The sequence below is a fragment of the Balaenoptera borealis genome, assembly GCF_965194805.1.
Source record: "Balaenoptera borealis genome assembly, chromosome: 16".
In the NCBI taxonomy this organism is placed as follows: Eukaryota; Metazoa; Chordata; class Mammalia; order Artiodactyla; family Balaenopteridae; genus Balaenoptera; species Balaenoptera borealis.
In genome coordinates, this window is record NC_138872.1 from 40,625,361 (window position 1) to 40,647,022 (window position 21,662).

A 21,662-nucleotide genomic window follows, 5' to 3' on the forward strand; every position below is an offset into this window, starting at 1 on the left:
TAGAAAACAAAAAGCGAGATGGTAGATTTAGCCCAATCATATCAATAATTACATTAAGTGTAAATGGACTAAACACTCCATGTAAAAGGCTCAGATTATCAATGTGCATTAACTTTAAAAGAGGAAGGACCCAGTTTGTTTATAAGAAACATACTTTAATATAAAGACAAGATAGACTAAAAGTAAAATGGGTGGAAAATAATATACCAGACAAGCACTAAACATAAGAAAGCTGGTGTGACTATATTAATGTTAAGCAAAGTAAACATCAAAACAAAGAAGACTATCTAGAGATAAAGAATATTTTGTAATAATAAAAGTATCAATTTGTCAATACACAATGAAGTATTAAAAGTTAAAAATTTTTTTTTAATTTTACAGAGCAACTATATGGACAAATACTATGGAAACATAATATTTAGTGAAAGAAGTAAGTCACAGAGGACTATACCATATAATACCATGTTCCTACGGCTCAATAAAAAATCATAAAATTAAACAATATACTGTTTCGAGATACACACATATGTGATTAAACTTTTTTTAAGCAAAAAAAAAAAAAAGATACACAAAATTCAGGATTGTAGTTATCTCCGGAGAAGATGCAGGGGTTTGGGAAAGAATAGAAGAGGATACAGTACTATTACTAGTGTTCATTTTTAAGCTAATGATAAGTTCAAGGAATTTGATTTCATTTTGTTTCATAACTTACATATATAATACATTATTCTATATGTATCCAATAATGCAATTTTTAAAAACTTATTTCTTAATAAGAAAAAAAAAGATACAATTCGTCAATATCCACCAAAATCCTTAAAAATGGCCATTCCTTTTGAGTCATAAAGGATATTTCTAGGAATTTATAGTATACAAAAGCTATGTACAAGAAAATCACTGTTTTTAGAACAGAAAAAAAAAAAAAACAGGAAATAACCCACTGGTCATTCTAAGAGACTAAAACAACCATAGAATAGAATTTTATGCAGCTATTTCAAAATAATTAAGTTACTATTTAAATCACTACCTTAAGAGTTTGTAAATTCCTAAACTGCATAAGTTAAACTGGGGGTACTTACCTGGACAATCATGGATTGTCCAGCTAGGAATTCCATGAAATTTTTCTAGAATTGTGTGTACACTTATGCAGGTAACTGTGTTCACATGCATGTTTCTAGGGAGAGAGTCCATAGTTTTTAGGTTCTCAAAGAGAATGGTTACTCCAAAAAAACAGTTATTAAGGTAGTTAGTCTTAAAGATGGCTCCCAATGAACAAAGCTGCCCAGTATTCACACTCATATGCAATCCCCTCCCACGATGAATCTGGATTGACCCTGTGATTCACTTTACCTAATGCAATGCCAGCCCCAGGCCTAAACCCTAAAGAGGCTTGATAGCTTTTGCTTTTGTACTTTGAGCGTCCTGAGCGACCATGTAAGAACCCAGCTGCCTTGAGGGAGAGGCCACATTAGAGCAGGATTAGCCCTGATACTACATGGGTAGCCAGCAAGGCCAAAACACCCCAGCAAACCAGCTGAGTCCAACCTTCTGGTTGTGCCCACCAAACACCTGGTTAAACCACTATCTGAACGCAGCCACATGAGAATCCCCAAGCATAACCAGCAAAAGAACCATCCACTTGAGAACCAGTTAACACATATAATCATAAGAAATAAGAAAAGGGTTATTCTTCTAAGTCACAGAGTTTGGGGGTGATTTGTTTAAGAGCAATAGGTAGGTAAACAGCTACACACTGCTAGTTCAGACTGAGTAATCTCACCTAAGAACCTAATATTTTGCAATATGACGGCTGAAACAAAAATCAGCAGCTATCCATCAGAGGATACAACATCACTCCCCAGTCCTCTGTGCAATTCCTGTCCATGCACACGCACACGCACACACACACACACACACACGACATTTATATAATAGCTTCATTGAGTAAAAACAACTTTACTTTGATTTCATGTACTTTACTTACATAGGTCCTTTTATTACACATAAATGAAACATAGATCAAGCATCTAACTTTGCCCTTATATTAAATGAGATGAAAAGAAGTAAGACCCTCACATGACCCCTCATTTAAAATATTACAGTGGTAGGGACTTCCCTGGTGGCACAGTGGTTAAGAATACACCTGCCAATGCAGAGGACATGGGTTTGATCCCTGGTCCGGGAAGATGCCACATGCCACGGAGCAGCTAAGCCCGTGTGCCACAACTACAGAGCCCATGTGCTGCAACTACTGAAGCCCGCGCGCCTACAGCGCATGCTCCGCAACAAGAGAAGCCACCGCAATGAGAAGCCCGTGCACTGCAATGAAGAGTAGCCCCCGCTCTCCACAGCTAGAGAAAACCTGCACGCAGCAATGAAGATCCAACGCAGCCAAAAATAAATAAAATAAAATAAATAAATTTATAAAAATAAATAAAATATTACAGTGATTACTTATGTAAATCACTTTCCTTCCCTCTGGACTAAAAAAGAACAACAAAGTAGACTGAGGTTCCAAGAACACACATTTGAAAGGTATTTTATAATGCCAATAAAACAGCATTGTATTATGTCATAGCAGGACAATTACAATGCTTACTGAACAGAAATACTTTCTCTTTATTAATTTCCACAATAATCTTGCAAATGATACTTGAGAGGCACACAGATTCAAGCAGAACCAGGAATCCTGCCCCAGAACCAAGAAGCAAAGCAGAACATAAACAATATGAAAACAGCCAGATCCCATTTCATCTATTCAATTTGAGTGAAATGAAGATATAAACAAACTTTGTGGTGGCATGGTGTTTTTTTTGTTTTAATCTACTGCATTTGATTTTTCAAAACAAAAACATCCATTTTCCACAGCCAGCTTTCTGTTGGCCAAAAATAATGGCAAGAGGCATAGCTTTGGTAAGGACAGATTTAAATGATAACTACATGTTTTTAACTCTCTAGATACCTACCTATACCATCTCTAGTACAACAATAGCTGATCACATTTCTATTTGGCCCCTCTACTTCTTCACATTTCTCTACTGTCATTGAGTGAAGACTGTTTAGATTCTTTCGGCACTCAGGCACCGTTTGACTTTTCTAAACCTCAGTTTTCTCATTTGAAAATGAGAATCATTATGTAAAAAGTACTTAGCACAGTGCCTGACCATAGTAAATGCTCAACAAGTGATCAGTTTAGCAGGATACTGGTGGTCACTCACACAGCATTTATTTCCTTCTCTGATCCTAACAGAATCCTGATCTTGCTCTGCTTTCTACCCCCACCCCTGCCCACAGTCATGAACATGACCTAAGGGCATGTCCTGTGCTCATGACTCGTTCATGGGTAATCCCCTTTGTCAGTGAGTAGCTCAGGAATGGGCACGTGACCCAACATTAGTCAATCAACAAAATGCAAAAAGACAGCTGGGGAGCGTCTGAGAAGTGTTCCTCACTCCTAGAAGAGAGCTACACAAAGAGATTGTTTTTCCTTCCTCGAGAGATTTCATGTGATGAGTTTTTCTGGCAATGCAATAGCCATTCTGCCATCAGCCTGAAGAAGAGGCCAGCAATGATGACAGCATAGCAAGCAAGGGACGTGGAGAACTGGATACTTGATGTCAGCAATGGAGCCTTGAACCAACCAACCCTGCAGTCCAACTACCTTGGAACCTCCTCCTTTGTGAAACCACTGCACTCCATGTTGTTGAGCCAGTTTGAGTAGTGATTTCTGTTACCTAGAGCTCAAAGTTCTCTAATTACCACACTCATGGAAGGGTGTGAAAACTGCAATGGATTTTATCAAAACTAAACTAAACTAAAATTAAACCACCCTTCTCTTTAGAGCAGAGCCCTCAGCATGAATATCTAAAGCTCTTAAACAAGCAGGAGCACTAGCCCTGGTTTTCCAATGTGGAACAATTAAGTCATTTTGCCAATCAGAATCTGTTTGACAGTTCTTCAAAATATGCAAAGGGTTACTGAGTTCAAGTCAACAGACATTTATTGAGTACCAACCATATCTTTAAGGCACCAGCTTCTTCCTCAAGGAGCTCTCAGGCTTTATAAAGGGGAACGACCATAAATGGTACATGCGCTACCTCATGGCACCACTGACCACGAAGGGAGTAAATCTTTGGACTGGGCAAGGGAAGCAGAGAGGGTAGGAGGGAGGCTGAAGAAAAGAAAAGACACTTGAGCTCAACCTTGAAGGATGAGCCAGGCTTTTCCAGGTGTGATAAGGATGGAAGGCATTCTGAACAGGAGCAGAAAGAGAAACATGCACTCTTTCCTCAAGAAATTGTGCTAAATTGTTTATATTACAGAGACAGATATAAAGAAATGAAGTAAATGATGATATCGAGGACTTGCTAATGAGAGTTGCCCAGACTTGAAGATCAAAATAAAACTTACCTGTGCAATGCACATAGTGAGTTCTGAAACATATCCGTGAACTTGATGACAGGGGCAGGGTTTAACTTACAAAAGTTGTCCTGAGGAAAGCCCAGGGCTGTGCACAAACTCAAGTCTGTTGTGCTAATGCTTATTCCAGATGCAAACAGGCTACAACTCTAATGTGAAAGGCTCCAAAGAAGGAATTGCTACTAAGATGTGAAATGAAATCAAAACTGATACGACAAATCAGATGAATGAAGACGTGTAAGACAAACACATAAAAAATATTTCCATTAAGAGTATTATGTCTCGGACTTCCCTGGTGGTGCAGGGAATCCACCTGCTAATGCAGGGGACACGGGTTCGAGCCCTGGTCTGGGAAGATCCCACATGCCGCAGAGTAAATAAGCCCGTGCGCCACAACTACTGAGCCTGTGCTCTAGAGCCCATGAGCCACAACTACTGAAGCCCGCGCGCCTAGAGCCCATGCTCCTCAACGAGAGAAACCACCGCAATGAGAAGTCCGTGCATCGCAATGAAGAGTAGCCCCCACTCGCCTCAACTACAGAAAGCCCACACGCAGCAACAAAGGCCCAACGCAGCCCAAAAATAAATAAATAAAATTTAAAAATTTAATAGAAAAAATATTATGTCTCTATATTCCACTAAATTTATGTTGACATTATACAGAAAGCTTAACAAGTAAAGCAGAGGCAAATCTAAATTTTAAGGATAAGGAAGAACTCATATGCAAGAAATCTCAGAAGTCTTAAATCCTTACTGTCCTCTGACATGAATTTTACTAGCTATCTTACCTACATGGGGCAAATATTCTTCTGTATTTCTGAGAACAAATCATCACATCATCCTAGCAGAATTCAATCAGAAGTTTATTATTCTATCATCAATATTAGTAAACAATGATTATTATGATAGATTATAACACATACAATTTACCAGGAAATTATGAAGAACCAGAAAAACTTTCTCATTTACGGCTGGAATACAGAGAAATAGATGGGGAAAACAGAACTCCTCAGTATTACAAAACATACAACACTGAATCCCAACTAACAGGAGGTGCAATGGTACAAAGTGATAACATCAATGATAATTAGCATATCTGTATGTCTCTCCTCCATAAAGAAAGATGCTCCAGCCCTGGTGGGAGCAGGTGGACACACCCTTCCAACCTGCTCCCTCCATTATGATTCCAGCCCAAGTCTGATTTCCAAGCCCATGATATCCCATACCCCAAAACCGCCTCTGGAGTGCACCTGCTCTTCCATTCTATCTGGGTCCATGCAGACCTGAAATAACAGCTCTGGAATTTTTAAGAACTCTCTAATTCTTTCCTGTCTAACTCATATTTTCTTAAATGACTATCCATGTTTTCTACTAGCCAATGTTTGCTAAAAAAATTTTTTTTCATCAAAGCCGAAAACAAATACAAGAAACAAGTAAATGTACTTTTTCATGATATGAACAAAACATTCTGAAAATAAAAATGTAAGGTATTCTTTGGTCATGACGTGTTATACTATGGGCTCAATCATGCTGTGATTCACTAATGAGAACCATGACATGTATTCAATAACAAGCTAATAAAAATGCAAACTGACTGCTTCTACATTTTACACTTCAGTGTCTCCACTTTTTCTCCATAATTCAACAATAAGTCTTTTGGCCCAAATTAACCAGCCACCATGGACAGAGCTGGTTAAAATAAAACACATTTGATTCAGCATTCTTCTAACCCCTCTATCAGTACATTTTAGAGTTAGCAGGTTGTTTGATCCACTTCTGTTTGCAACAGGAACTTGGTTAATTTGTATCAGGGTTAGATGTATCCCAGATGAGTCAGGAAGGCTAATATCATTCCTGCCAGCACCATAATCCTGACTCAGTGGTCTCTATCCATGCTAGCCCATATGGTCACTCGTTAACTACCTGTTAAAGCCCTCAGGGATACCTAGGGTCAAGGATATACATCAGATCTCCTTAGCTTTAGATGCACCAGAACACGATGAGAGAAGAGACTGGTAAATTGTATGGGGTGAGTGTTATAGGCAAGGCACAGCTGGGGACAGCACCACTTCACCCATCGAAATGGTGTCTTGCTACTTAAAGTATGATGTCGACCTGCAGCACTGGCATCACCTGGGAGCTTATGAGAAATGCAGACTCCCAGACCCGCTGGATCATAATCTGCATTTTAACAGGTGATTCATACTTACTAAACTTGAAAAGAATGGCTGTTTAAAAAAAAAGAACCTGAGAAACTGTTTCTGAAGATACATCATTAAGATTGTTATCCCAAATAACTCTCAGAAATAGAAAGCCTAAACCAAAGTTTGGGTCTAAACAACCATGTGCCTTACACTGAAAATGTCCAGGGAAACCTTAAGAGGAACCAAAGGTCCAGCTTCAAGCATCTGAGAGCCAAAGGCCTGAATTCCCTGAGCATCGTTTTTTCATAACAGCTTGCAACATCAGACATACTATGTACCTTCAGAAAGTGATGAGTTATACCATGTACAACCTTCATAGCAACAAATTATCAATTTACAAAACTCAAAGTCAACATATTGTGCCTCACAGTCATTTACGCTGGCAGGACTTTAAAGTACACACAAATCTGAAGTAATGCGTTGGAAATATTTGATTTATGTTAAACAGTGTACTGGAATTTAAACATTCGTATGCTTCACCAAGCCCTATTCCCGGCCAATCAGTTCACTTATCAGCTTACATAGACACTTCCAACATATACTGCCCAGCTAAATTTAATATTAAAAAAATTTTAAGACCTTTCTGTGTATTTTTAAAAATAAATCTTATTTCAAGTAAATTTCCTGAGCTGCAAAAATACCACCACCACCACAACAAAATAATACCCAAACAGCCCTGTGCTATAAAAGGCGCTGCTGGTATTGAGAGAACTCTGCCTCTTAACGAGAACCTTCTACAGAGCGAATGAAGATGGCAAAGCCACGAAGGCCTTCGGTCCAGTAAGGAACACGAAGCAGCGTGTCAGAAAGAAATTGTTTTTCTGCTCCTTTTGATGGGTTATGCTTTCAAGTCAGGAAATGAGAAACAGGTGTGCCAGAGGGCACACACAGCCTCACTCCACACTGAAAAACACGCGTTTTCAATTTGCAAACATGAAAGGGACTCCTGTTGAATGAAAGAAGAAATGAAAACCCAGCTCTGTTTCTGCGAACCATATGAAGGCAGCTCAGAAAGGCTTTGACAAGTTGTTCGACTTCCTCCCTCTCCGACTGACAGCAGGTAGTGCTCGACAATGGGAAGGAAAAGGCATTCTTTCAAGTGAGAACAATCAAAGGCAGAATTACATGAAGGATCAGAGCGCTGGCATTTTAACCCATCACTTGATCTCATGCTTCTGTTTCTACCATTTCTTTACCTTGGGTTTTAAAATTAGAAGTCTGTTCTTTCACCAAACAACAACAAAGCAATGCAAAATAAGTATCTGGCCAAAAAAAAAAAAAAGAAAAGAAAAGAAAGAAAAAAAAAAGCTGAGAAAGTACAAACATCAAAAGAACATCTTGGAGCTCACTTGATCCACAGTAACCCAAGTCTACAGCGTCTTTCAGAGAAAGACTGACTTTTCTTCATGATGTCCTGAGCTCTCCTGGGGCGCCAGAGACATTTCAGTGGGGATATGAGTGTGATGGGTGGTGTGAAGCATAAAAGCAACGGGTCTGGGTGGGACTTTGGAGAGAGGGTGTGTGGCAGGAAGGGAGAGGTACTGATGGCGGCAACAAGAGTCAGGTGGCCAGGTGCACTGAGGTCCCTTTGGGAGGCACTGTGGGGCATGTCCCTCAGCTGTGGGATGCAGCAGAGCCTGGCTCAGGGCAGCAAGCCTTTATTACAGCCAGTATTTCGATGTATTTCTATACTGGCAAGAAACTTCCCTGTATCATCAAGTAAGGCCATAGATTTCACGTCCTTCAAGGACAGGGACTGTCTTTTTTATCACACCCAGACACTAGAGCACAGGCTAAGAGCCTCTAAAATAGCTTGAGAGCAGTTACAAGTCTTCTTCCATAAAAGCAAAATGCCTGAACTCGTGTTATGTGGGAAAGACATCCTTCATATCCTTTAAAATTATGTTTTGAAGAATAAATAACGAATCATAAAAATGTTCGTCATATAATATAAAGGGACAAAGACTAACAGAAGCTAAATGATACTGTCGTTTTTGTTTTATCTATCAAAAGTCTACCAAAAAATATTAACACGCTATCACAGCACAGCAAAATTATCAGTTGCATTTTCCAATTTCTTCTCAATGACCATGTGTTATTTCACAATCAGGGGAAAATCTACTCATTTAAAACATCCAAGATACATGATAACCAAAGCTGTCACACTGAACTGGTTTCCTAGGAAGTAACAGGAAAATTCAGAACCATCAGTGACCTTAGTTATCTAAAAAGCAGGAAATAATATATTAATAGTTCATCAGATATGAAGTGACTTAATTAGTAAGCAACAGTCTTGGAATAGAATTCTCATCTCACATAATGAGTTTTGGGAAATGTGCTGGGAGTTTATCTACTCTGTTATCTGTAAATCAACAATATTTCTTCCCCACCCACACTAACCAATCAGTCCAAAGAGTCAAGTGCTTTTAAGATGATGATGTTTACAAATATATTAGGGTTTTATCTATGCTCACATCTAGAAGTCATAAATCACATAAAAAGATTTCTCACAGTATCATTCCCAACCCGACATATTAAAACCCAAATGATTTCAGCCTAAGTGGCTGCCCTCTAAGAATCTTGTCGAGTGTGAAAGATTATGAAGTTTATTGTTTCATAAAGACAAGAAGCTTCTGAGAAGCCACACTGTCAGCCATGTAAGTGAGAAAGAGGACGGCCTAGGAAGGCATATAAAGGAGGCAGAGTGGGCTGAAGAGCCTGGATCCCACCCAGCAGAACTAACAGCAGCGTACTGAACCCCTTGACCACTCTCGCCTCTCTCTGTCTGAATCACCGCTCATCATTCCAGACCGACCTCAAAGACGAAAGCTCTCTCTTCATCTATCTTCCAAAAGAATGAGCATCTCCCTCCTCAAAAGGGTCCCCACTTCATACAAAAGAAAATTTAAATACTTAGTCAAGGCCATCCAGAGAGCACCCAATAAGACCCCAAGTTAAGACCCGCACACTTTGCACTCACCCCTCTTCTTCAGGGATCCTCTGTTCTCATCAGAACACACTGCTCTCAACCCTGCACTTACCTTCCTCTCAGCCCTGACTCATCTGGGCTTGACGTAATGCACTCCACCTGTTATGGATTGATTGTTGTGACCCCCCCACCCCCGGCAAATCCTTATGTTGAAGCCCTAACCCCCAAGGTGATGGTGTCTTTGGGGTAGTAATTAGGGTTATATGAGGTCATGAGGGTGCCCCCCCACCCATGATGGGATTAGTGTCCTTGTAAGAACAGGAAGAGAGACCAGAGCTTGCACCCTCTTGTGCTCCCTCTCTCCCTCCCTCCCTCTGTGTCTGTGTGTCTCTCCCTCTCTCCCTCTCTCTCTCTCTCTCTCTCTCTCTCTCTCCCCCTCACTCTCTCCCCACCATGTGATGACATAGCAAAAAGCTGGCCAGCTGCAAGCCAGGAGGAAAACTCTCACCAGGAACTGAATCTGCTGGCCCACGATCTTGGACTTCCCAGCCTCTAGAACTTTGAGAAATAAATGCCTGTTGTTTAAGCCACACAGTCTATGGTATTTTGTTATAGCCGCCTGAGCTGACTAAGACACCAGCCCAATGTATTTATTTGTTCATATTCATTCACATCAATTCATTCAACAAACATCAGAGGCTCTATTTGATGAGCACCATTCACACATCAGTGAGGAAAGCTGAGGAAAATCCCAACCCTCATGCAATTTCATAGTAGAGTGGGGTAGAAAACAAAGATAAAATAAACAGATAAAAGATATAAATTGTTAGACATGATACATTCTGTGGGAAAAAATAAAACATGGGAGGGGGATAGGGAAGGTTGGCTGAGGGAAGAGTTACATGTTTAAGATGGGGTGGTCAAGGAAGATCTCAGTGAGAAGGTGAATTATCTGAATCAAGAGCTGATGAGGTGGGGGCATAAGATACGAAGGGTAGAGAGTTAAAGGGAAAGGAAGGACTCAGACAAAGGCCCTAAGGTGGGAGTATGCCTGGCATGTCTGAAGCATAGCAAAGCGGGTGAATGAGCAAGGGAAGAAAAGCAAGAGCTGCAGCCTGAGGGGAAGGTGGGCAGCACCCTGTATAAGGCCTTGCAGGCCCTGAGTAAGGGCTTCGGCTTTTCTGAGTAAGATGGGACACGTTGGACAGTTCAAAGAGGAGGTATGACACATGATTTGAGTTAGGTTTGAACATATTCCTTCAAGAGTTGTTGAGAACTGAATAAAAGGGAAAAGGAGCAGAAAACAAGGGACTAGCTATGGGGCTCCTGCAATAACCCAGATTAGAGATGCAGCACATTGAATCTGCCGATAGCAGTGAATGTGCTAAGAAGTCACTGGATTTTAAATATATTTAGAGAGGAGAGTAGACAGGGTTTGTTGCTGGAGTGGATTGGGTGAGATATAAAAGAAAAGAGGGTCAAGCATGACTCTAAGATTTTGGCGTGAACCAATGGGAAGCTGGAGGTGCCATTTGCTGTGTGAAGAATCAGGTGGGGACAGAGAGGGCAATATCTTGCCTATTACATATACAGGTGGGGGCTTTGAACAAGCAGTTAAAAAACTGAGTTCCGGGGAGAGGCCCAGGGTGGAGATAAAAATGTGGGTGTCAACATATATATGGTACTTAGCCATTCGACTGGATGAGAACACCAAGGCAGTGGGTATTCAAAGACAAAGAAAAGGTCAAGGACTAGGCCTCAGGGCACTCCAACACTGAGAGGTCAAGAAGATGAGAAAATTAACAAAGGAGACTGAGAAGCAGCAGCCAGTGAGGCAGGAAGAAGACCAGTTGAGTTTGATCAAAAATAGTATTTCCAGGGAAGCAAGTCATTCAAGCAACTGTGTCAAATGCTGCTTACAGGACTAAGGGATGACACTGGCTTTTGGAGGTGATTGTTAATCTTGACAAGAGCACGTCAGTAGAGTGGAGGAGGACGCCTGACTAAAGTATATTTAAGAGTCAATGAGTGGGAAGAGCTAAGAAAAATAATAGACCTCGAGTACAGAGAGCCCCTTGAAGAGTCACCTTGAAAGTTGCTAAAAAAACAGGGAAGAGAGTGTTGGAAGGGAAGCCAAACCCCTAGGTGACCTGCACCCAGGGTCCACAGTAGAACAGGGCTCTAATTCATGATAATCAAGAGACTAAGCCACCAAGAGCACTTGTGACATACAGAGAGTACTAAGGAGAAATAATGGATACTCTTACAAAGGAAGCAGAAGCACAGATTCCTGCCTGCCTCCCCATCCCATCTGGGCCCCCAGACAGCAGTGACCACAGGGCACATGTCAATGTCCCAGCAGTGGTGTCCCACTGGCTCTTGTGTCATGTGACTCGCAAGGAAGGCTGCCTTGTGCCATCCTGACAAAGGAACCTGGTAAGGAGCTTTGCAGCACAGACTCGTTAGACAATCTCCCACAGAGGGGCAGAGGAAGACCTGCGGCTACCTGTTAGGTGGAAGAATCAAGAAGGGGTGACATACCTCCCAGCCCTTGAGGAGGAGACTCCAATCACTGGCTCAGAAATATCAAAGCAAGAGCCTGGCCTCATTCTTTGCATTTTTTATCCCATCCACCTTTGAAGCTACTCTTAGCAAGCCATGGCCACACCCTCACTACCCTCTGATTTTCTGGATCAGCCAAGACCTGGAAAATCAAAGAACCTAGAAAATCAGAAATCACTGGGTCTCCTATTGTGTAGCAGACCTTTCTCCATGCAGAAGCCTGTGTCTTCTGATCTCTAGTCAGCTGCCATAAAACCCCTGGACTTAACCGTTTCTCTTTAAGAAAAAAACCAGACTGCACAGACAAGTAACAGAAGATGCTAAGGTCAGCCAGAGCATAAACTTCATCTCGTGCTTGTTCCTCCTTCCGATCTACTGATCCTCAGTCTGCTCTTCCTTTCCACAGCCAGAGAAGCATCACAGATGTATCTTACGTTACACAACCGATGTGTTACTGAAAAAATATGTGTGAATCTGGTTTTGTCAAATTAAATCAAATTTTAAAATGCTAGTTAAAGAAATTCCATGATGAATAATCTTTTTGAAAAGACAAGAATCCCTCTAGAAGAGAGAAGAATCACATATACATTTCTTTTTTTTTTCCATTGAGATATATTTGACATATAACATTGTGTAAATCTAAGGTGTACAACATGTTAACTTGATACATTTATTTACTGTAATATGATTGCCATTGTGTGGTAATTTAGCACTTCCACCACGTTATATAACTATTCTTTCTTTTTAATGGTTGGAATAACTATGTTCCATTCTCTTAGCAAGTTCGATGGTTATAATAAAATACTGTCCATGCATATACATTTTTAAATTTTAATTTGTCTATTAAGCATTTACTAAGTGCAAAGCCCTGTGCCAGGCACTCAGGAAACACAAATACACCCACAAGCCCCCTTTTCTTTTCTTTTTTTAATTAATTAATTTATTTATTTTTGGCTGCATTGGGTCTTCATTGCAGTGCGCAGGCTTCCCATTGCAGTGGCTTCTCTTGTTGCGGAGCACAGGCTCTAGGCGCTTGGGCTTCAGTAGTTGTGGCACACGGGCTCAATAGTTGTGGCTCTCAGGCTCTAGAGCGTAGGCTCAGTAGTTGTGGTGCACGGGCTTAGTTGCTCCACGGCATGTGGGATCTTCCCGGACCAGAGCTCGAACCCATGTCCCCTGCATTGGCAGGCAGATTCTTAACCACTGAGCCACCAGGGAAGTCTCACAAGCCCCCTTTTCTCAAGAGTTTATGTCACCACTTAAAGAAAGCTTGAAACTAATTATTTATTTTCACAAAAAAGCTGAGAATAAGAAAAGCACACTTTTTTTCACATTTTAAATTTTTGGAAATCGGGAGGTGCACTGTAATTGATGGCATCCTCCCATGGCTGTCCTCCAGCTTGCAGCTGTGACACAGCCATCACTGCCTCTAGAGGTCAGCTGTTCCCATTTGTTGACCCTTCGGTTGAGTTGTGTGCCATGTTGGAACTACGTGTTTTGAGTGTAACTGCCATTTATAATGTCTTCAAAAGGATTACGGTATGATACACGATTCAAACCAAAAGTGACTGTATACATAGGAAGGCATGGAAATAGCAAAGGGGCATGACATTGTTACCAGGGAAGCAAATATTTCTCGTTGGAAAAATACCCCCAATTCTATAGTTTCTTGTAAAGCAACAGCCATGTGTTAAGTGATGAGAAAGCCATGTGTCATAATATAACTGGCAGTCTTTTTTTTCCCCCTAGTGTATGTGTCTTACATTGGTATATTTTATTCTTGGATATTACAGTAAACGTACAGGCAACAAAAGCAAAAATAGACAAGTGGGACTACATCAAACTAAAGAGCTTCAACATAGCAAAGGAAATAAGCAATAAAATGAAAAGGACACTTATGGAATGGGAGAAAATATTTATAAACCATACTTCTGAGAAGGGGTTAATATCTAAAATAGATAAGAAACTCCTACAACTCAATAGCAAAAAAACAATATTAGAACATGGGCAAAGGACTTGAAAAGACATTTCTCCAAAGAAGACATACAAACGGCCAACAGGTGCATGAAAAAGGTGTTCAACATCATTAGTCATTAGGGAAGTGCAACTTAAAACCACAAGATATCACCACACATCTGTCAAAATGGCTATTATCAAAAAGACAAGAGATAGTCACTATGGAGAACAATATGGAGGTTCCTTAAAAAACTAAAAACAGAACTACCATACGACCCAGCAATCCCACTACTGGGCATATACCCTGTGAAAACCATAATTCAAAAAGAGTCATGTACCACAATGCTCACTGCAGCTCTATTTACAATAGCCAGGACATGGAAGCAACCTAAGTGTCCATCGACAGATGAATGGATAAAGAAGATGTGGCACATATATACAGTGGAATATTACTCAGCCATAAAAAGAAATGAAATTGAGTTATTTGTAGTGAGGTGGATGGACCTAGAGTCTGTCATACAGAGTGAAGTAAGTCAGAAAGAGAAAAACAAATATCGTATGCTAACACATATATATGGAATCTAAAAAAAAAAAATGGTTATGAAAAACCTAGGGGCAAGACAGGAATAAAGATGCAGACCTACTAGAGAATGGACTTGAGGATATGGGGAGGGGGAAGAGTAAGCTGGGACGAAGTGAGAGAGTGGCATGGACTAATATATACTACCAAATGTAAAATAGATAGCTAGTGGGAAGCAGCCACATAGCACAGGGAGATCAACTCTGTGCTCTGTGACCACCTAGAGGGGTGGGATAGGGAGGGTGGGAGGGAGACGGAAGAGGGAGGAGATATGGGGATATATGTATATGTACAGCTGATTCACTTTGTTATAAAGCAGAAACTAACACACCATTGTAAAGCAGTTATACTCCAACAAAGATGTTTAAAAAAAAAAAAAAGACAAGAGATAAATGTTGGTGAGGATATGGAGATATCTGAACCTGTACACATAGGTGGTAGGAAAGTAAAATGGTTCAGTTACTATGGAAAACAGTATGAAGGTTCCTCAAAAAACAAAAATGGAACTATCATATGATCCAGCAATTCCACTTCTGGGTATTTATCAAAAAGAATTGAAATCAGGATGTCAAAGAGGTACCTGCACTCCCGTGTTCATTGCATCATTATTCACAATAGCCAAGATATGAAAACAACCTAAATGTCCTTGACAGACGAGCAAGAAAAGAAAATGTGGTATATCCATATAACGGAATATTATTCGGCCTTTAAAAGGAAGGAAATCCTACCATATATGAGAACATGGATGAACCCAGAAGACATTACGCTCAGTGAAACAGGCCAGTCACAGAAGGACAGACACTGCACCATTCCACTTATATGAGGTACCTAAAATAATCAGACTCATAGAAGCAGAGGGTAATGGGGACTGCCAGGAGTTGGTGAAGAGAGAAATGGGGAGGTGCTATTCTCCCCGCTATGCTCTTCCCCACTCTCCACTCATTCCTCCCCGCCGTAATGAGAACAAGATGCTCGAGTTTATCCCGCAGGCTAATGACCACATCGCCTGTCTGGCCTTAGGAGAGCCCCACCCTGACCATAACTAACTATCTTCCCTCTGTCTTTCAATTATCACCTTCCAAGAACTATAAACCTAAAATGTAGGCCAGGTCTCTGGATTTTCTGCAACAGCCTAAGGCACACGTCTTTTTTATGTTGACCAAACAGTTGCAAAATTCTGTGCTCCACCTTTCTTCTGACTTGGTCACCCAACTCTGCCATGTGTTTCCATCATCAACCTCATAGCAACAGCCCCAGGAGAAACAAGGGCGAAGCAATCACACAAAGTCCCACAGATGGAAGGAACTGGAGGCTTGCTCTATTATCCTCAGGTTCTGTAGGCTGATGATGCTTAGTTCTTAAACTTCAGAAGGGTGTAACATGACGCTGGGCATCCAAGCTAAAAAGCTACACTAGATATCATAAACTGGAAACCTGAAGTTATCTTTAGTCATATAAAACTATCTTCAGGGGATACAAGATGGGCAAAGAAGGAAATATTCCAGGGGAAGGGAGAAAGATCTTAATTTTACAATTTTAACTTTACCCACCCACTGCAATCTACTTCGCAGAATCAAATCTATAAAGATTTATGTGCTCTTATTCCACATCACCAAATTTTAAAAAGGGAGGTGGACAATCCCAAGGAGATTGAATTTCTTTTCCAAAGTGACACAGTGAGACAGGCACTCAGGATTCCAGCTTAAAGTAGAATTCAGGTCTCCTAACATTTAAATAGCAACAAACCAACTCATGAACCACATACTGACCAAAAACAAAGTCAACACAACACATGATACCAACTGATATTTCTTTAGAAAAATAAAAATGAAACAATGAATTACCTATTTTAGACTTTGGTTTGTTCAAATACCACAATTTTCCATAGACATGGGCCATACTTCATTATGCACAAGCTAATTCTTAAGTATTATGTGTAAAGATTTTCATGTGCCAGCAATATTAAATTAAAAATTAACTCATATTACTACATTATGCTCATTTCTTCAAAATGGAGAGACTGAAAAACAATTTTTTGTCTATTATATTAGCATGGTTTAGATTCAGCATTAATTTGTGTTTGGACTTCACCTGAGTGGCTCAAAATCAAATTTTTCCACCAATGCAAATAATGGATCTGAGTCAGGAGGCTGCTACAACAGGCGGGCAGGAGCTTGGGTGTCTGAAATAACAGGGTCAGGTCAGTAGAAATGGAAAGAAGCTACAAATATCAGAATGGTACCAAGATTTCAAGTCTGACCAAATAGGATAGTGATGGCAATAAAAGAGAAAAAGAATACAGGAGAAAGATGGCCAAGGCGTGGGAATAAGGAACAAGGTGTTCAGTTGAGCTGCTGAATCTCATGTGCACACATGACACCCACAGGGATGTATCCAACAGGAAGGCAGAAAGAACTCAGGTGGACTTCAAGTGAAAAGTCCAGAGTAGAGATAGACGTGGAAGCCAATATGTTAAAAGATAACCGCTGGGCTTCCCTGGTGGCGCAGTGGTTGAGAATCTGCCTGCTAATGCAGGGGACACGGGTTTGAGCCCTGGTCTGGGAAGATCCCACATGCCGCGGAGCAACTAGGCCCGTGAGCCACAACTACTGAGCCTGTGCGTCTGGAGCCTGTGCTCCGCAAGAAGAGAGGCCACAATAGTGAGAGGCCCGCGCATCACGATCAAGAGTGGCCCCCACTTGCCACAACTAGAGAAAGCCCTCGCACAGAAACGAAGACCCAACACAGCCAAAAATAAATAAATAAAAATAAATTTAAAAAAAAAAAAGAAAAAACACAGTTCGAGTACTTTCTTTAAAAAAAAAAAAAAAAAAAAAAAGATAACCACTGAAATCATGAGAACAACAGCAATAATACCAGATCACCGAGAGGAAGCACACAGTGAGATGAAGAAAAGCCGGCGGAGGCCCACACTGGGGTCGTTAGCAATGGGAAGAGTCCGTGACGAAGAACAAGATGGAGCAGGTCAGAGAAGCAGGACAAACCAAGAGAGGTTCAGGATCTACGCTAGAGATGGAAAGAAAAGAGTCACCTGTGCCAGAGACCACAGAGAGGCAAGAGTGAGCAGGAGAGGAGGGCTCTTGGATTGGGTGGGTGGTCAGTGTGGTGGGACAGAAAACAATGTGGCAAGAAACTGAACAGAGAAAGGAAGGAAAAGCAGCCATGTCTACCGGCCTCCTGATAAAGCCTGAGGACGTCAGGGAGAAAGGCCTAGGACTGTAACTTGAGAGACAGCACAGCAAAGGGGATGAACCAATATTATTATGTCAACCATGCATATCAACTACATGAAGAGCTTCAAGTACGTCTGGCAAAAGCATATGAAAACCTGGGTCTAGACAACAACCATTCTGCCCATTAAAATCCACTCCCCACTGATGTATATAAAATAGATAACTAATGAGGACCTACTGTATAGCACAGAGAACTCTACTCACTACTCTGTAATGGTCTATATGGGAAAAGGATCTAAAAAAGAGTGGGTATATGTATACGTATAACTGATTCACTTTGCTGTACACCTGAAACTAACACAACATTATAAATCAACTATACTCCAATAAAAATTTTTTTTAAAAATCCACTCCCCCCAAACATACACTCACTTTCACACACACACACACACACACACACACACACACACACTTCTAAATGAAAATGACTCTTCTAATACAATTACAAAAAAAGGACCTACATTTTATCAAAAGTGTAGATGTCATAAACTACACGGTTTGAAATACACCTTGCAAGTTTTATGTCAACATTTTACTCAAGAAATGACCTCTTAGTTTCTGAAATGCCTTGCTACTTTTATATCATTTTGACCTGAATTTGGTACTATCATGAGTCATTAGAGAAAAAAAAATCCATTAAAAATACAATTAAATTTTAGTTAACTCCAAAGTTGTATTGAAAATGTTAGCAAAGCCTTTATACTGTGATACTTACGTTGTAAAACAATTCTCAAAAGCTCCCAAATATCAAAGATTTTTCAGGCATCAGTGTTCTTATCCATGTGACGTCTTAGCACATGCTTTGTGTTTACATAAAAATATGGTTTTCAATCATTAAATGACCTACAAGGTTGAAGTTATGAAAAATGGTCATGAAAGCAGCAAATACCTGAGGTACTCACAGCTGTGGAGTAGGGATTATGAGCTCCAGTATTTTCAGCCCAGCAGCCACATCCATAAAGAGCAGCCTGGGGGGAAAAATAGATAAACACAATACTTTAAGATTATTACACGTAATTACTAGCTTTCAACAGAAGACAGAAATCATACCCATCTAACAAAGCCTCATCTAATAATGATGTATAGCAAATGAGCGATAACCAGAGTTGTGTAAGACCTACCCGAACAATGGTTCAAACATTAACAAAACTATATTTTCAGCTATGTATTAATCTAAAATTTTTCAGAAAATTGCAAAAGAAAGTTTCTTAGTCTCATCAACAGTAATTTTTTCCTTCCCTGAAAAATCTTCCCTCTATTGTAGTTTGTCAGGTGTTGCTCTTCTGGCCCCTTGAAATCACTGTGGTTGCCTTAAAATAACACTTGTCAAACTAGGTGTGTGTCAGATTTCTTGGGGAGCACGATGATAGGAACCTTGGTTCCCAGATACCCTGATGGTCTGGAGGTTGCCCCAGGATTCAGCATCATTAACCCGGGCCTAGGAGCCCGGAACACGGGTGGTCCTCCTGCCACGCTCTAGCAAATGCTGCTTTAGGTTTTAGTGCCTCTTCCCTGCCTCCTTCGGGGTGGCACAACAGGAACTGCAAACAGGTATGCACGAAGGGCCCAGTACCTGCTCACCACTGTGCTAGATTCTGCCAGATAGAAAGAAAGGAGACAAAAAGGCCTGTTCAAGCTAATCGCTTTGTGAGGTGGTGGAATAAATGTATATGTCTGAAACCACCAGGAACACAATAAGCTGCTGTGGTTTTATAAAAGTGTGTGACAATCATTCCTATTTTGTTTCCGACAGTGCCACCCAGAACGTCTGGATTCACCTCTTCAATATTCACAATGATTTTCTCTGCCTTTGGAAGGGGAATCACAATTGATAACTGTTCCATTCCTTAGAAGCAGAATTAGAAAAACCCTTAGATAGCTATTATAGAGAAATACAAGGAGGCATGGTCAGGAATGTTCATTATCACCTGTTTGATAAGAATGAAATACTGAAAACAACATAAATTCAATCAGTACAGAAATGGCTAAATAAACACTGGCATAGCAATATGTGGAATTTGTTTCAAACATTAGAAAAAAGGATTAAGTTTCTTTAAAAAGATTTTTAAGAACTATTACAGAAGAAACTCTGAAACCTATTGAGTTAAAAAACAAAACAAAACAGCAAACTACAAGACATTCAGTATTCTCTGTGATTGGTGAAGGCAAAAGATACTCCCATAAAATAGCACAGTTATATTCTAGAAACTCACTTGTGAGGACTGGAAGAAGCAGCTTAGACTGAGAATGGTGACCAGACAGACTTCAGCTTTCTATGATATTTTATTCTTTTTTACAAGGACTTTAGAACTACTTTGCTCTAATATTCTACCCAGAACAGGGATTTTCGTGAAATATCCCAGGCACTTCTGATACTGAGAACCTCACCACCTCATGTGGGAACATATACCCCTTCTGGACACTTTCCATTGGTGGAAAGTGCTTCCTTAACTTCTACCTACCAATCCTAGGTCTACTCTCTGGAAATACTTTAACCTTCCCCTAAAGTTCTCCTAATTTTTGAAAACACCTATTCTAATGCCCTGATTTCTCTTTTCTCTCTCAAAGAATTTGTGAACTGCTCCCCAAGACATTGAGATGCACACACCCACCCCACTTCCCTAATGACCCTCCTTGAGAAATGATCCAGGGTCCAGGATAATTGGAGATGAAGTCGGACCATGTTCGTGTGATCCACAGTTGCCATCCCCCACTGTCAATGACAATACCCCTCTTAAAAGTAGAACCAAGAACTGAACACAACACCCCTGATAGGGCAGGCATATTGAAAACACCATGCTTCTAAAACACACAAGACAGATGGGTGGGTGTGGCAACTAAAAGCTCTGTGGAATTAATTCAACATATGGATTTCAGAATAACATGGCAGACCTGTGGGATAAGCCATTCCACTGGTACTACCTAGGCTGGGTGTTGGGTCAGCCGAAGTCTCAGAGAACGTGTGACCTCCGTGGAAGGGCCCATTCTTCCTTCACTGGAAACCCTGGATCTTAGCCCATTGCCCTTTCCATTTCCCACAATTATCTTGACCAGGAGTCTGCACCTAAAAAATAGTAAATATGGCCAAGAGGACACCCCTGAGAAGCCCAGTGGAGGCCATGAAAAGGAAGTTCATTCTTACTCTTGTTTCTCCTCTCTACACAAAATTTCCTTTATGCTATCTCTCCTCAATTTCATGACCTAAAGTTGTCTTCCTTCTCAACCTTCTGAAATTGGTTGGGCTGAGACAGTGATGGCTAAGATAAAAGAAAGAATCAGAGACTGTCCCTCTCGTATCCACTCCTTTGGATAAAACATCACAACCTTAAGCAGATCTTTAAAAACAAGAGCAACAGCAAAAGGCTTCCTTCTTTTTAGGAGTAAAATTTTATCAAAGCTACTATCATGCAGTAAAAGTAGGTCATACAAATGATGATATTATTATAACTTAATCTTCTCTGGGTCTTCGTTTCCTCTTTTATAAAATGAGGGTAATAAAAACACCCACCTCACAGTCTTGTAGGATCATGGGAATTTAACACACTTGCTGCACAGAGCCAGTGATTAATAAACGGCAGCTGCAGCTGTTATTAGGAGGCACTATGATAAGCAACTGAAATGTATTATGTCATTTAACCTTCTAGAACTTTGTAAGGTAGCTATTTATCCCCATTTTGTAGTTGTGGAAAGTAGAACTTAACGGCATTGAGTAACTTGTCCATGGGGAGGGGACTGGTAAGCGGGGGGGAGTGGGGTCA

The 21,662-nt window shown here is 40.6% G+C and overlaps 1 protein-coding gene across 9 annotated transcripts in view; it reads right to left on the reverse strand.

The window, feature by feature from the left end:
* TASP1 (taspase 1) overlaps window positions 1-21,662 on the reverse strand; it is a 378,792-nt gene that overhangs the window by 261,672 nt on the left and 95,458 nt on the right. For 5 of the 9 annotated variants that reach the window (XM_082359160.1, XM_082359161.1, XM_082359164.1 and 2 more), the window contains one exon: window positions 18,794-18,872. In XM_082359160.1, the coding sequence (XP_082215286.1) occupies window positions 18,794-18,872 (79 nt within the window). The remainder of the gene's footprint in view (window positions 1-18,793; window positions 18,873-21,662) is intronic. The other 4 variants (XR_014235381.1, XM_082359163.1, XM_082359165.1 and 1 more) reach the window with 1 other exon arrangement.